This window comes from Gobius niger (genome assembly GCF_951799975.1).
Source record: "Gobius niger genome assembly, chromosome: 3".
In the NCBI taxonomy this organism is placed as follows: Eukaryota; Metazoa; Chordata; class Actinopteri; order Gobiiformes; family Gobiidae; genus Gobius; species Gobius niger.
The window spans coordinates 24,203,334-24,218,785 of NC_136854.1; the positions used below are offsets into that span (position 1 = coordinate 24,203,334).

The 15,452-nt window shown below is 42.2% G+C and overlaps 2 protein-coding genes across 9 annotated transcripts in view; both read right to left on the minus strand.

Annotated features, from left to right (window-relative positions):
• Window positions 1-9,426, minus strand: part of tnrc6c2 (trinucleotide repeat containing adaptor 6C2) — a 103,964-nt gene extending 94,538 nt beyond the window's left edge. For all 3 annotated transcript variants that reach the window (XM_079554318.1, XM_079554312.1, XM_079554313.1), the window contains exon 1: window positions 9,268-9,426. The gene's annotated coding sequence lies outside the window, so the exon portion shown is untranslated. The remainder of the gene's footprint in view (window positions 1-9,267) is intronic.
• Window positions 9,427-11,334: 1,908 nt separating this feature from the next.
• Window positions 11,335-15,452, minus strand: part of septin9b (septin 9b) — a 63,764-nt gene continuing 59,646 nt past the window's right edge. For 5 of the 6 annotated variants that reach the window (XM_079554334.1, XM_079554335.1, XM_079554333.1 and 2 more), the window contains 4 exons: window positions 15,250-15,345; window positions 15,072-15,168; window positions 12,918-12,969; window positions 11,336-12,682 (listed from right to left, as the gene is read on the minus strand). In XM_079554334.1, coding sequence (XP_079410460.1) covers window positions 12,463-12,682; window positions 12,918-12,969; window positions 15,072-15,168; window positions 15,250-15,345 — 465 coding nt within the window. In that variant the 3' untranslated portion in view covers window positions 11,336-12,462. Of the gene's footprint in view, window positions 12,683-12,917; window positions 12,970-15,071; window positions 15,169-15,249; window positions 15,346-15,452 lie in introns of all 6 variants that reach the window. The other variant, XM_079554336.1, reaches the window with a different exon arrangement.

Sequence of the window (15,452 nt, forward strand, 5' to 3'; positions counted from 1 at the left end):
AAAAAGTTAGCTTTTTATTCTTTAAGAAGGGTAATTTTACAGTGCATCTTAAATACAGTGGGAGGTAAAAGTGAGTACACCATTTCTGCTTAAATTCCTCATAAAATGTGGTCTGATCTTTATTAAAATCACAAGAATGAGTAAACCGTGTCTGTTTAAACTAATACTACCCAAACATTTACACGTTATCATATTTTTATTGGCCATAACATGTAAACATTCACAGGACAGTGTGTAATAAGTGAGTACCATCATTGAGTATTTTGCGCTGTGCCCTTGGAGTCATCTCTACAGGGCGACCCATCCTTGGAAGTAAAGCAACAGTGAACAATGCTTCTCAACAAGAGACAATTCTTAACTAGAGTGTGTTTTTCAGTGGCAAGGGCTCTTGCAGCATCCTTAGCCAGGGGGTGTACTCACCTATTCTAAAAAATATGATAACGTGTAAATGTTTGAGAAGTATTAGTTTAAGCAGACACGGTTTACTCATTCTTGTGATTTTAATAAAGATCAGACCACATTTTATGACCAATTTAGGCAGAAATGTAAGAAATTTCAAACGGTGTACCCACTTTTCCCCCCCACTGTATGTCACTAGCAAGTATGAATGTCATTATTAATAACAATTGCCCAGTTTAAATATCTAAAGATGTGCACAGAGAGGACCCAACCCACCCAAAAAATCACACTCTGCTACCACTTTATTCAGTGTGCCCTCTGGTCCCCTCAGGATCCCCAGATAAATTGAACAGGAGTCCTTGACACATCTGACAGGCCCCTTTCCACTCCTCCATCGCCCCTGTCCCTCCCTCACCACCATCGCCCCGCTCTCTCCTGTCCGCGGTCGAGCGAGGGAGTAATGGGATCCGTGGGCTACCTGACCTCCGCGTACGAGAGGTCTGCCGCACAATGCAATCACGGGAGCTCCCACTTAAAAAGGAAATGGAATGAAGGAATTGGAAAGAAAGGAGAGGCAGAGATTCGCAATAGAGGAGGAGAAAAAAACAAGTGCGCAGCCATGCGTGAAAGACATAATTGAAAATGTCAAAAGATTTAAGGAATGACAGCAATGAACTGGCTGAGCGCGGAGGAGCGGTCTGTCAGGGACCTGAATGAGAGTCTTTCCCCCCCCCCTCACACAAATGCATGAGCCTACATTTAAATAATTTGTGATATGTATTTGATTATAGACATGTGTTTTCTGTCCCCGCCTTGGCTTTAACCCCGCCCTCGGCTATTTCGCTGCAGAAGATGTGCAGTTAAGGCCCATAATGTGTGCATATGCATATAGATGGATTTGGAAGTGGGAATGGGGTGCTAGATCAGCACTTGACCCTAATGTCAGCCTCTCCTCATCTCTTTCCTTTATTCTCCGTACTCTCTCTCCCGATCTGTGGTTTTATCTCGCTAGATGGAAACGCCGTTCATCGCCCCACACATTGGCTACAGAGGATGAGTTCAATGCATGACTTGTAATTCAGAGGATCTGCATGCTGTCTGAGATGTCTCATCTTTTAATAACGCCAAGGAAGTCTTTGTATCAGTTTATGCTCAAGTGCCCCTACTGTAGAAAATGTAGGATCATCATTTCCAATGTGTTAAAGGAAATGTCTGATAGGAGAGAACTGCACAGCACACAATGAACAAAACCCTTAAAATCATTTTAGCTTTAGTAAACATGCTCAAGACAGCACGGCTCAGGAAAAACACAAATCCATTGGGCACTGTTAGAGTTTGTAAACCGTTATATTCCTATACAAGAATTATGCTTGAAATAATCTAATGAATATTTTTGATCATATAGTAGTTGGTGGGCTTATAATATACATCCTTGTTTAAAACACATGAGAGATAGCTATGGAATTCTGAAGTCATTACGTTGTATCAGTTTTTATTAATCAGAGCATGGATTCAGACTTCTTCTTTGAAAGAAAAACATTTGCTGAGCCTCATTAATTAAGATAAAATAAGTGAATGTATGGAGATGTGAAGAGGCAATTTGCATAACGTGATGATGTGGCTGGAAATGACTGCGATACACATATAAGCTTCCTGCACATTCATGAATATTAATTTGTTCAACACATCACCAACACTCAACATCACAATTAGATGACGATGCTATCAGCAAAGCCATGATGCACAATGTTAAGTCTTGAACCATGGAGAATCCACTCAGAGAAGTTCACTCTGTTCACACTAGAAGACAGTTTCCAAAACAGTTTGATAACAAGCTCAAAGCCAGTCAATCACTGAACCCCTACAGTACTACACAAGGACAAACTGCAATCCTAAACACTGTGCCTTCTGGACAAGGCAAATGTGTACTTTAGTCATGGTAAAGATGAATATGGCCTATCCATGAGAACCCATCCATAAGTGATGCCTAGGGAAATCAATTCTTCTTATATTTCAGTACACCAACGAAATGTGAAATGGGCCGAGGGAGGGCAGAGAAAGGAGGAGGTGAAGGAGGCTGAAAGGCTGCAGGGTCTGGTCTGCGTTTATTTAAGGCTTAAATTAGAGCCAGAGCAAAGACTCACAAAACATTAATGATTTAATGACAAATTTTTACGCCGCTATTAACCAGCAGACACAAAGAGCATTAACAGACGCTGAGGGGTTACATTTCAAAATGCAGGGCCATGTTCAATTTAATGTCCAATAGAGACCTTTTTTTTTTTTTTTTTTTTACACTGTAGAAAATGATTTATCTCTGAATGTGATTCTAGTTTACTTGTTATGAACTACAAACAGGGCCAAAACCATTACATTTCTCTACTAAATAAACGGCCAAATGTTTTTCTGCAGTGTCGTGTTAAAAGTGTTGTTAGAGCATCTCTCCATCAGCAGATTTATAACGAGCTACAACAAACTGCAGAGAATTAGTGCTTGTGTATTGTTTATTGGCATGTGAGTATGTTCATAATACAGTATACCCCGGAGCACATTGTGTGTTCTTCAGCTGCATCCACACAAGTGTCCCAGCAGTAGCAAAGTGAAATGAGCTGGTCAGCCATTGAGAAAGAGTGCCAACGCAGCAAACAATGCAGCGACCGGGGGACAGACATAATGGGATAAGTGGTGGGTTGCAAATGTGTCAACTCGAGTGTGAACGCTATGTTAGGTATGCAAATGAACAGTCCAACCTATTGGTTTGGCATGCGTGACCCATCTATTCACACAGCAGCTCACGGAAGTGAAACCAGACTTGACAGGAATGTTCTGCAGTGCACCAACATTGTAAAATGCACTACAAGGGCTACTGATTGCAGCATCTAAAAATAAATATAATACCTCTCAAATAGCAAAGCCTGCAGGTCCACTATACAAGCAATTCTGATGGAAAGTGCATGTTTACTACAAGTGCTATGACTTTATATAGCATCAATCATGTTCATGTGCATTATTGCTGAGAGTCAACAAATGCACAGAGAACATCCCAGGAAAGAGGGAGGATGTGAAGAGAGTAATTGGTCTGAATGGCTTCTGCATTCCACAGTGACTGTATAAATGAGTGTTTAATTTCCGTAGAAATATCTCACACATGATGAATAATTAGAGAGTGTAGACAGTGGAGCTGGTGCGTTGGCGCTCTTGTGCCTGTTGTAGATCAAGAGCATCTGCTCCCATGTGACACGGCTTATTGTTGATGTGTGAAGCTGCTGCTGCTGCTATCACAGAGCTGATTAGTCAGATTGTTGAGCCAGTTCAAATATATACAAACAGCTCTGTGCTCTGCAGCCTTCCCTCTTCTCTTCAGCACAGCTATTCATGTATTTCATCGCTGCACCCTTAGAGCCACTGAGTTTGCTCTTCTTTATACATAAACAAATGAGTGAAGGCCGGCGGTGGTGTTAAGCGTGCAAAGGAGGAGCTGAATTTGTAACGGAAACAAAGCCACAAACAGATGCAAAGGAAGTGCAAATAACCCGGGGCAGTGCCGGCTGACACAACACGAGGCTCCGAGCTCTTTGAAGAAAAGTCAAAACCCTTAAGGTTCAAAGAGAAAGAATAAAACAGTTTTCACTTTTGTGCATTTTTCTTTGTCCTTCTAGTCCTGCCTCCTCCCCCCACCACAACCCCGCACCCCCCATTTTCTAATTTTCCTCAGGACGGAGATGCCTGGCTGCCTGGCACATGACATTGATTTCCATCAGAGCTTGGAAATAACCTCAGAGCCGTTACCAGGGCAACTCACATCTACCTTTTTGCATTTTTGCATATTGGAGTTTTTTCTTTCCCCCTCCCGCCTCTCTCTCTTTTTTTTTCTTCTCATCGTGTCGGACGCTGCTCACCAGGCGACAAGATGACAAATGCTCTCAGGTAGAGAAGGGGGCGATATTAGAGGCGGGGGGCTGTGGATGGGTGGCAGTGGAGGGAGGCAGGCGGGGAAGGCGGTATGGAGATGGATGGCCGTGCCAGGCAGGAGCAGGCAGGGCCGTAGCAGCTCTGCCACGGAGACGGTGTGCCGCATGCGTGCAGGGAGAGTGTGCGTCACAGAGAAGGGTTATTGATGTGTGCCTGCTGGGTGCCGCGGAGGCAAGACACGCAAACAATAAAACACTAGAGCAGTGACACCGATGGACTCCTGCCTCCTAATTAACAACACAAGGCCAAGCATCAGCAGGCAGAGAAAGGGAGAGGATGCACACGGAGATATTAGAGAGAAAAGACAAACCAATTGACGCTTCTTTCCCACAGTCAATAAACAATCCTTACTTAACATGGCAAGGTTGTAACAGACAACAACATCTGTCATGTCTTATTTCTTGTATGTAAAGGCTGCAACATGAGCTCAGCTATGCACACTTTAAAAACACCAGGGACGTCAAAAACTGTCTGTCACTGTATTGACAAACGCTGCAGGCCACTGTCACCAAGTGTTTACTTGTTGGATCCATCTTGCTCTGCTCCACTGTGTGATGGTCATGTCAAGTGCTCCTCAGTGCACTGGCTCCTACAGCTAAAACTAAAACACAAAAAGTACTGTGTAAAGCTCTGTGGACAATAAAAACAGGATCAAATGCATTACATGTGTGAAATATATTTGGGAAAAGTACACTGTACAATCATCACCACTGCTTCTGTATGTATCAACAGTCCAGTCAAAGTGCAGCCAGGGAGAAAATGAATTTCTTATTACCTGATTATATTATTAGGCTGAAGCGTCAGTTAAATATTGCACATCAGCGTTTCATTAGGCCCGTCTAGAACGGTATGGACCACAGGAATGTGTGCGCACAGAGCTCGGGTTGAGCAGGGCAGGCCAGTATTGTCAGTTTGATTCTGAGGCTGTAATCATGCGAGATGTGTCTCCTCTATCCCAAGGAATAAAGACAGGCGCTGGCAATATGCTGCCAGAAAGCAATTTGCTCGAGTGCTAGTCCCTCTCTTGCGTCTGCTGGACACACACCGGCAAACACACACACACACACACCCACACACAAAAGCAGAGTGGTGCATGCTCTGACCATTTTATATTAGGTCACACAGGTTTTACCAATATACAGTACTGTGTAAATGTTGCAGATGAAAAAAGGTTGTTGGCTTTTCTTCTTTTTGTATTGTGATTTTCAACAATAGTAAAAAATGATATCTGCTCACATTTAGATTGGCCATACGTAAAAACTAAAATCTACAATTTTGCTTATTGATACAGGAGTGACCTACCACTTTCAAAATCTTCAGCATAGACATAGTATTTCCTATTGTGAGATGAAAGTTTGGTGGCAATACTGAAGAAGTGTTTACCCCTGAACTTGAAGATTTTTGAGCTTCAGTCAAAGTCTAGGCTCTTTTTTGTGTTGCTATATTGCTCGATCTTGATTTCATATTATTATTTCATACTAAAACACTATCCATTTAGCTGATTCATGAACTTAGACAGACCCTTTATACAAACCTCAGCTCAAACAAAAACTTAAACTTTCCTGCAGTTTAATGCACTGTACGGCCCCTGTACAGTAGGGCTGTGTACAGTCCAGCCCTACAAACAACAAATTCCGGCCTAATTCTCACACATGCTCTATATACGGCTGCGTTTGTCCTGCCATCCTCTACATTTACATTTCATTTCCCTCTGATCCAACTCACTGAGAGTTTCAGATGTGACCGGTGCCCGAGCAATTCCTGCCAGAGCCCAGTCACAAGCCACAAACACAAAGACAGGCGAGTGTAATAAGAGGCCATCAGATGGAGAAATGAGAAATCATATGCACGACATTGCAGGGGCAGTAGCCAAGGGTATATAAAGGGGTATATAAAATGACATTTCAGCTGTGAATCCATCTTCTGTTATATATCGCCAACTCAAGCTATCCAGATAAGACTTCAAGCCAGCAACGGTAAACAAAATTGATCATTACAAAATTCATGAGGTCCAGAAATCCTAAGTTAGGTCTCCTTCTTCCTAGAGGGCAATGCTATTTTTTCAGCGCCTCGCAACAAATCTACACAGGCAGTGGCTAAGGCAGAGAAAAGGGCAAATTTGCATACCATCCATAAGGGTGAAAATCTGATCATATAAATGTAAATAAGGTGAGCTTAACTTATATTTTCCCAGAGAAAACAGTGAATTGATAAGATGAGTGAGCGAACAGCGGAAGGAGGAGACATGGATGGAGTGAGGAGGGCTCCAAGGGGCTCACAGATCAGTATATGAATTAATGTCATGGGCTGGCAGTAGGAAATGAGCTTTTAGAGCGTGCTTTTACCACAGGGAGGCAGCAGGAGGCAGCAAAGCATCACAGGCAGGAAAATACACCTGCTACAGGGCAATGGTATTAAAAATAGGAATTGGAATCGAAAACTAAATAAATAATTTATTTATTTACCAAGTTTTGATGCCTGATGGGTCCAGAAACAGCGCTAAAGAGAATTACTTGGTTATTCTTCCAATTCAAATAAATATTAAAAACAAATAAATAAAAGTAATTGCATTGAAACAATTGAAAGATACCCAGTCCTATTTTTTGGGGGCTTGTATATCTTTTTTATATGATAATGCTTAAACCCACAGTATAATGTCATCCAGATTAAATTATATACACGAGTAGTGACCGTCCTTGTCAAATTCAGCATCAATATGTGACTTCCACTAATACATTTAGCTGGAAGGCTGAGGCTCAATGAAATCGTGACAGAGTAAAGTTCATAGCAGGGGAGACACTATTAGACTGTAGTAGGGCACGCTGCTCTACCTACAGAGAAAATAAAAGGGCAATATCCCAGGTTGTATGTGCACAGCAGATACAACCTGATTATATTCCCCACCCATTGTGCTTCAGAATTTCATCTTTTCAAAGAAATCCTATCCAATTTTTTCCTTGTTTTGACATATTATTAAAACATTGGATCTATGGTATATTGTGTATAAGGAACAACCAAAACTGGAAATAAAATTAGCTGTGAGGGATTCTTTCTCAGAGGAACAAAATGCAATTCACATTATCATGACCTCCACGGGGATTTCATCTCAGCATGACAGTCCGGATGCCAACTCAGTCAATGGTGCATGAAACCGGCTTCTTTTATTGGCATGGTATTCAATCAGTCCCTCCCGGATATACAGTATGTCCTTGGCTTTGTAGTGGGGTCCACCCATTACAGCTCTCACCGCCCCTGCCCACACCTAACTCCCTATCCCTTTAAATGTGGCTCCTCCTTGCTCCCATCGCTGCATAAATACAATCAGCCTTGTCAAGGCAGACACAATCACTGGCTCTGTCCCCCCATTGTTTCTGATTGATTATGCAGAGCGACCACTGCTGCAATCTCCCCCCACACCCGCCATGTCTTTGAATTCATAGGGAGCTGGCTCGATGCCAACAGATCCATCCCCGCACGTCCCGACTCCCACCCCCTGACCTCATGGGGCTCTCTCACCTATAAATCACCCGCCAGCATCAGCTAAAGCGAGGACAGCGCTTAAAAGAAGAAAGTGACATGTGCGTGACCTCATGTCAGCTTTGCAACAACGCAAGTTTGTTCTGAATATACACAAAGACGGCAAAGAATGTGTGTTCAAGGTCAAACCCAAAGAGAAGAAGGGTGAGCAAGTTTAGATAGGTGTCGAAAAGACTGTTGCTCAACTGACTCGTAAATGCAAACACTTACAGAATCCAAATAGAGACACTGTTATTGGCCTATGCTCTCCTAAGTGCTGTCCTTTGTTCCTAAATACTTTTACTTCTTCATGTTTAGGTGCACAGTGTTTGGACTGTATTGTACACGCTTGCATCAGAAGACTGGTCAAGGTCAATCTTAAAAGAAGAAAAATCCTTCGGAGAATATTGCGAGAAGTCGTCTTTTTTATTCACAGAGTCCTCAAGGGAGCTGTCACACTGTAAAAGACGGCCACATGTGAAGTCATTGCACTTTTTATTACCACATTCGCAGGTAGACGCTCGGTCTTTGGCAGTTTGAGGGTAAGAAGAGCCACTGTCTTGCAATGTCTAAGCACCCTGAAAGCTGACGGACGGACGGGGGGGGGTCTATATTTCACTGTCAATTGCTGTTGTTAACATGCAGCGAGCGTTCATTCACACATATGCATCAGTGTGGGTTTTTAGCTGATGTGTCAGTCAGTCAGCCCCATTAAGCCCAAAGCTGTCCCTGGGCAGCTCTTTTGTCTGTACTATTTGTTCCCCTCCACAGCACTAAACAGCAGCTCCTACAACATTCACTTCAGCTAAACAACCTTTGCCTCCCCGGAGAGGTGTGCCTATACTCCTCTCCCACCTCCACTGGTGACTTTAATGAAATACGCAGCCGATCTTTTAATCAAAACAAGCCACATTTGCATTTCCAGACTGGATTCCTCCTCCTCCCTGCCTGAGTGAGCTGGCAACCATCCAGGCAGACGGGCACCATGATGCTGAATATTGGCGAGATCAGGGAGACTGCGAAGGAGGTGGAGGCGTGTGGATGGATGGGGGGGGCACTGGGTGGAAATGTCTCGGGCAGAAGGAGCAGGAACATGGCTACAAGCAAGCTAAACCCAAATGAAGCAAAGAAACAGATGGGCATAGCGCATTAGCATACAACAACAAACAGGGCGCCTTAACTCGGCGCTGGCAGAGCTCAAGGGTGGACCGGGCAAACGATAAGGGAATACACGGTTATTGTCTGCAGACGCGTTTGTAATTCGGTTCATCAGACACAAACAGTAAATCGGACGCAAGCAAAACTGGAGCGCCATTAGCATGCATCGCTTTAATAAATGCGAAACCGTTAACGAACGCATGTTAATTACAGGCAGATTACCTTGTCGAATACACGGGTGGCTCTCTGCAGATTGGCGAGGGGCACAAAGTGGGTTGAAGGTAGAAATTGAAGTTTTTTTGGGGGGGGGTAAAGATTGCCGCAGCAGGTCTGTAAGACATAAAAGAGTATGTCTGTAGCTCTGGAGGAGACAGAAGCTGCCGGAAGACGAGCTTGAGTGTGTGGACAGTGCACCAACCGTTTGCCGGATCATCATGGACGGTCAACAGATGGAAAACTCGCTCAGTGGAAATCATCATGTTGGTCTCTATGTTCTCTTAGGTAGAAACAAGACACAATGAACAGAATGATGCAATCAGTACTTGTTGTTTCACTGTCAATCATTTCACAAACTTGTCTCTCAGATAAAGATGAATGAAGAAATAGTGTCGGGATATTGTCTTACCACATTTTGTCAGCCTCCAGGCATATCTTTATTTTTTAAAGGTTTTTAAAAAGAGAAATAGGAAAAAACATTAACACACACATCAGAATCCTTATAGAGATGACTGAGACAAGTTTTAAAGGCAGAGGCCAGTGATACCTACACATTCAGCACTGTTTGGACAGTTTTAAAACACAAATCTAAATTTTAGCCAAAAATGACATGGCATTTACACACTGACTATATAAAAATTTGATATATTGGTACAATTGGTATATAGAAGTCTATGGCAGTGGTTCCCAGCGTAATTGTCTTTCATACCCCTTTGGCCTTTCAGTGGTCAACTGTGTACCCCCTACCACAAGGGTGTTAGTTTATTTAGAAAGTAATTACGGTACTTAAAAAGTAGTATTTGTAAGAAAAGGGACAATGTTGCAGTCAAAATAAACCTAAAATTCTCCCAAAGCAACACAATTTACTGAAAAAATATAGCTTTTCCTATAAAAAACTATGTTACATTTTCCCCTTTTTCAATCTGAAATAGTTCCAAGTACCCCCTGCTAGGTCCTTGAGTACCCCCTGCTAGGTCCTTGAGTACCCCCAGGGGTCCCCGTACCCCTGGTTGGGAAACACTGGTCTATGGGCAGCACTGGAAATCAGGAAGAAAGACAATGGTGGAGATGGGCCTATGTGCACATATATATGAAGATTTAGACATTGCTACTAGCCTCAGTAACAGTGTCAAGAGTTGTCACCCCAGAGAGTGAAATATGTCAGCGTCTCTCACCTTCAAGTGTCATCCGCCGTCACGCTGAGTCTTCCCATCACGCTGGAGTCTCGAAACTCCTGCACAACCGCTGTAAGAGCTGCAGCGTAAAAGGTGACAATGACCTTCCACAAACGTCACATTACAGCCAGCGGGGAGGCTGAGGAAGAGTGCGACAACAAAGGTGTAAATAACCAGCTATTGAGCGGTGCAACCCGACTGTAAAGCCGCATCAACATATCCTCCATATTATGCTATTGTTTAGCCTTTTGTGGAGGAGTGAATGAGAAGTTATTGGACTGGCAGTCAACTTTTCCAGATACAACATTCAAATGGGCCATTTATACCAAGAGATGACCTTATTGGATGAGCTCACAGTGGAAAAATGCAGATAGAAAATGTGCATCAAAGACAAAACAAGGTAAATGTGCAAAAGCGTAGTGACAAAAAATAAGGTATAGGCTACAAGATCGTATACACAGGATCTTATGTCTTCTAGAAGTACTACATGCTAAGCTACTTAGCATTGCCTGGGTTTATAAAATCTTATCTGGCTTAATTTCGAGCTGCGGTGCGACCTCGATTATAACAATCACCACAATAACATGCCGTTTAAAGGCAGGACAAAATGTATCTATGATTTAAAAAAGATACATTTATTCTTGCAGGAAACACGCCACGTGCTGAAAAAAAGGCCTCCACGTTTTGGTTCGTCACGCTCCACCTACAAGATGCTGATTGGTTAACATGGGCTTATTTCAATTAAATATATATTTTGAAAGAACAACATTTCTTAACATCTCTCCCACAACACACAACACAAGACGCAAGATTAAAACAACAAAAATATCATTTTTATTCTTAAAGATGTCAAAGACAACCCTTCAGTCTACTCTAGAATACCATTACAACAAGGTCTATACAACAGTAAACAAAGTGTGACTCGGTAACCCTCTTGGAAAACGTTAACTTCTTGTGTAAAAAATATAGGAACTTTGTAGGAAGTTCATTCAGTTAATTTAAAATACCTGCAACTTTGTCGTTATTAAAAGAGAGACAGAGTTTTATAAATTGGTGAATGGGTGTACAATGTAATAAAAGGACAGTTGTGATAAAACGCACAGAGTCAAACAAAGAGGTCTGAAGAACTCACCCTGCAACAAGGCTGTAAGTTTACAACGCTCAGAATGAAGGATCAAGCGATTCACTACATTACATTTAACATACACATAAATACGTATTCATGATCAATGCAGGTACATGTGCTTCTCTTTAGAACAAAAACTTTTTATTTGGTTTACTGTCAGAAAAAATGGAAACAACGGTTGCACAAATCACTTTCATTTACAATAACATCTCGTCATGTGCGACAACAATAAAAATACAATAGTGATCAAGCACTGTAAAAACACATATGGCATAACACAATATGAAGACACACTGGACTGGCAACAGAGGTTTAAAAACGTCACTGTAAGACAAAAATGCAAGGAACCCAATTTTTGCGTGTCAAATCTGCTCCACACTACAATGACGGTGTACACTGTGGAGGTGTCAACAATGTCTTCCAAGCAAAACGTGTCTTTTGTAAGAACTAAACATCCCTAAATAATCCTATATAAACTATCAATGACGACCAATGGGGTGGTGGTGGTGGGTGTGTATGTATTTGTAAAGGTACAACATTATTGGAATACAGTGGTGTGTCATTATATTTCCCTTCCAAACTGAAATGAATCGCTGCTTTAGCTACTACAGCAGTCAAGGCAACTATAAACGCTCCATAATTAGAAATACATCTGAACGGAAATGTGTATATGGTATAAGATTGCAGGGTAAATGCTGTAAATGCTGACTGGGATGACTTTAGGCACACTTAAATAATTGTTGCGATATAGGTAGTATCTAAGCTAAAACAACAGATTTCACAGCATAAGAATGGAAATTTTTCATGTAAACTGAATATTTATATGACCATGTACATAATTACTTCCTGATTATTATTTTTTTGTATTCATTTTTTTTTTTTTTTGGCAGTGATCTCCATCTACATCTCGTGGGACAGGGCCTCGTGCTGTGTGGCGTGCACTCCGTTGGCTTGCACCGGGTTAGGCGGAGTGTCAATCTGACCGTTGGTTTTCGGCTGGAGGACAGGATGCCCGGACGACTGAGAGTTGGCGTGGACGTTCGATTCGTTTAACCGCCGGACCCGGTATGTCTCGTAGTGGATGCTCCCCGTGATGTCTTTGATGTTCTGCATGTGCGTCCTGGAGATTAGACAAAAGTGTCAGTCGAGTTTAAGGACGCTCGAATGATTTTTCTTTATGGTTGTCACGGCAACACAGCATCGCTCAGAGTGTTTGTTTGGTTTTTATTGTGACTAAATTTGACATGGGAATGTTTAATGCCAGATGCTCTTTCCACTAAAACACTCTTTTCATTTATTCAGGCTTGGAACAAATAAAAAATTTAAAAAAACACACACACACTTGTGTTCCTTACCTAATGAGGAGATCTCGCAGGTAGGCAAACTCGCAGTGTGCAATATTCTCAACTGCAAAGATAAAAAGAAAATGTCAAAGCACAAAAATAATTCAAGTACAGTAGCACTAAACCCAAATTGCTGCAGTAATTTCTGTAATGGCCACTAGATGGTAATATTGCACATTAAAGTCAACTCAAGGGCATCCTCAAACATGACACGTGCAGCAATTTCCTTAAGCCCAGATAACACACTCCTCTTTCAAGCAATTTAATGTATCTCAGCTCCCCCCCCCCCCCCCCCCCCCCCTTTGATTGGAAAAATTTAAGTGAGACGTTTTAACAAACTTCCCATGACAAGCTTCTGCTGCCTCCGGTCGGGCTAACACGCGCTTAAATTATAGATTATGTCAAGGGCGTAAATGAAAAGAGGTGGGTGCTATTTATGTAAAGCTTTGAAATCCATGGGCAGGAAATTAAATTCACTTTGAAAGGAGTGAAGTGAAATAACTGCTGGGACTGCGAGCCCTGATTAGTCATGACCAAGGAGAGCTCTAATAACTTGTTAAGAAAGCAAGCTGTGCCAGGACCAAGGGGAAGACTAGGGATGCGTCAATGTACAAAAATATAAATTGCACACATTGAAATGTTGACTCGAGACACATTTAATTGGTGATAGTGCCTTCAGTTAGTTTGCAAGATGTGCTCTTCCTTCACCGTCTGTGCTTTGATCTTTAAGTGCACTAAACTATTGAAGTGGCTACATTGATGCTGATGATCATGACAAAGAGCATGAGTGCAGTTGTTCAAAACGTGGGTATAAAATGAAAATGCATTAGAGAGAAAAACAATGGCGTCCGAGAGGATAAATGAGGTGGGAGTCTGGATGTCTTATGCAGGAGAGGTTTACTTAGCATCAGTGCAGGACCCAGAGACATTGACTCATGGCATTGAGCTAGTCTGACCATTCAAGCCTGGCTAGCTTCCACATGGAGAGGGATAAATAATCTCTGTTGTATGTCACACACAAAAGTAGCTGCATGCCCTTTCACATGTGTGTTAGCAACAACCCACAACCTGTCCTGAAACTGCGGATGGAAAATCCCCCAAAAATGGCACACAACATATCTGCTTTTAAATTAGGTCATTTTATTCGTGTGTTTTTGTTTGTGTGTGTTGTCTTGTAATTACAACATTGTGAGGACCAGTTTGAGTTTTTAACCAACAGAGGGAGGACATTTAGAAAGTGAGGACATTTTGGGTGGTCCTCACTTCTTTGAAGGGTCAAGATGTGGTTTTAGGGTTAGGTTTGGGATTAAGGTTAGGGTTAGGGGCTTAGGGTCTGGGTAATACATTAGGTCTATGAGTTTCCTCACTAAGATAGCATTACAAACGTGTGTGTGTGTGTGTATTGTCCATGTCTTACAAAACAAATTCAAATTGAAGCACAAGGAGAGACATAAAATAGCTACTTTCTACTGCTAACAGACCATATCAAGTGTTGAAGGTTTGGAAGAAATGTTTGAAACCATTTTGTTTGTCCTCTACTTCCACATTTTGTTTGCTCAAACATTGTTTCTTTGTTTGTCAGTGCGGCAGGGTGAGATGAGGACATTCACCTGCACAGAGTCTCCTCTGGCAGGCCATTGCAGAGCTCTGGCCAAGTCACTAATGTAAAGTGTATCAGAGCTACCGCATGCTGCTAATGTGGGCTGGCAAGTGGGACAGCCACAGTAAATCTGCTCTTCCTGTCAGCAAAGTCTCCCTGGCGACACACTCAAAAACACACAGACACTTTCACCAGATGGACTGATTAAATGGCTCTGGACTTTACACATTATCCACTAGAAGACAATCTGCTGTGGGCTTGAGTGTGACCACACAGGGGGATGACAATAGCAGCAGCCAAATTTGTTTGTACTTTTAACTTATTAAATGAAAATAAAGGAAAAAGCGGTCTTGCCAGTTAACAGAGTTGTGCTTGACCTTTGTATTTACATTTTCAACATGTTCCGACCAATTTGTGAATCAGCACTTTTTGGATTGGTGTGATGTGACAGACAAGAGGGACAGGCCAGAACATTTAACATACTCATATACATATATCTCAGATATTTGCCGGATCTTCCAACATATCTTTTACCCCTTAGATAGAGGGGAAAAAAGTGCAAGTACCTTCTATAGTCCCCCATTTTGTTTTCCTCCCGAGGATTCTCTTCCCGTTCACCTGGTATTCCTGGTCACTCCCCACAACCGCAAATGGAATCATCTCCTATCAAACAAATTATACAACGCAAGATCAATAGAGTTATTTGCAGATTTTCATATTGACCAAGTATATTTTAAGACCTACCCGGATCTTGTCATTGATCAGCCTGTCCTCTGCGTCCTCGTCAAACTCTTTCTGAGGGTACACGTCGATTCCATTAGCGCGCAGCCCTTCCCTTATCTGCACAAGGACAAATACAGCAAAGCAATGTTATCAAGACAATAAATGAAGCTTAAACCTGCAGGGACCGCACAGCTACCAAATACTAAAAGCAAGGGCAAAGTATT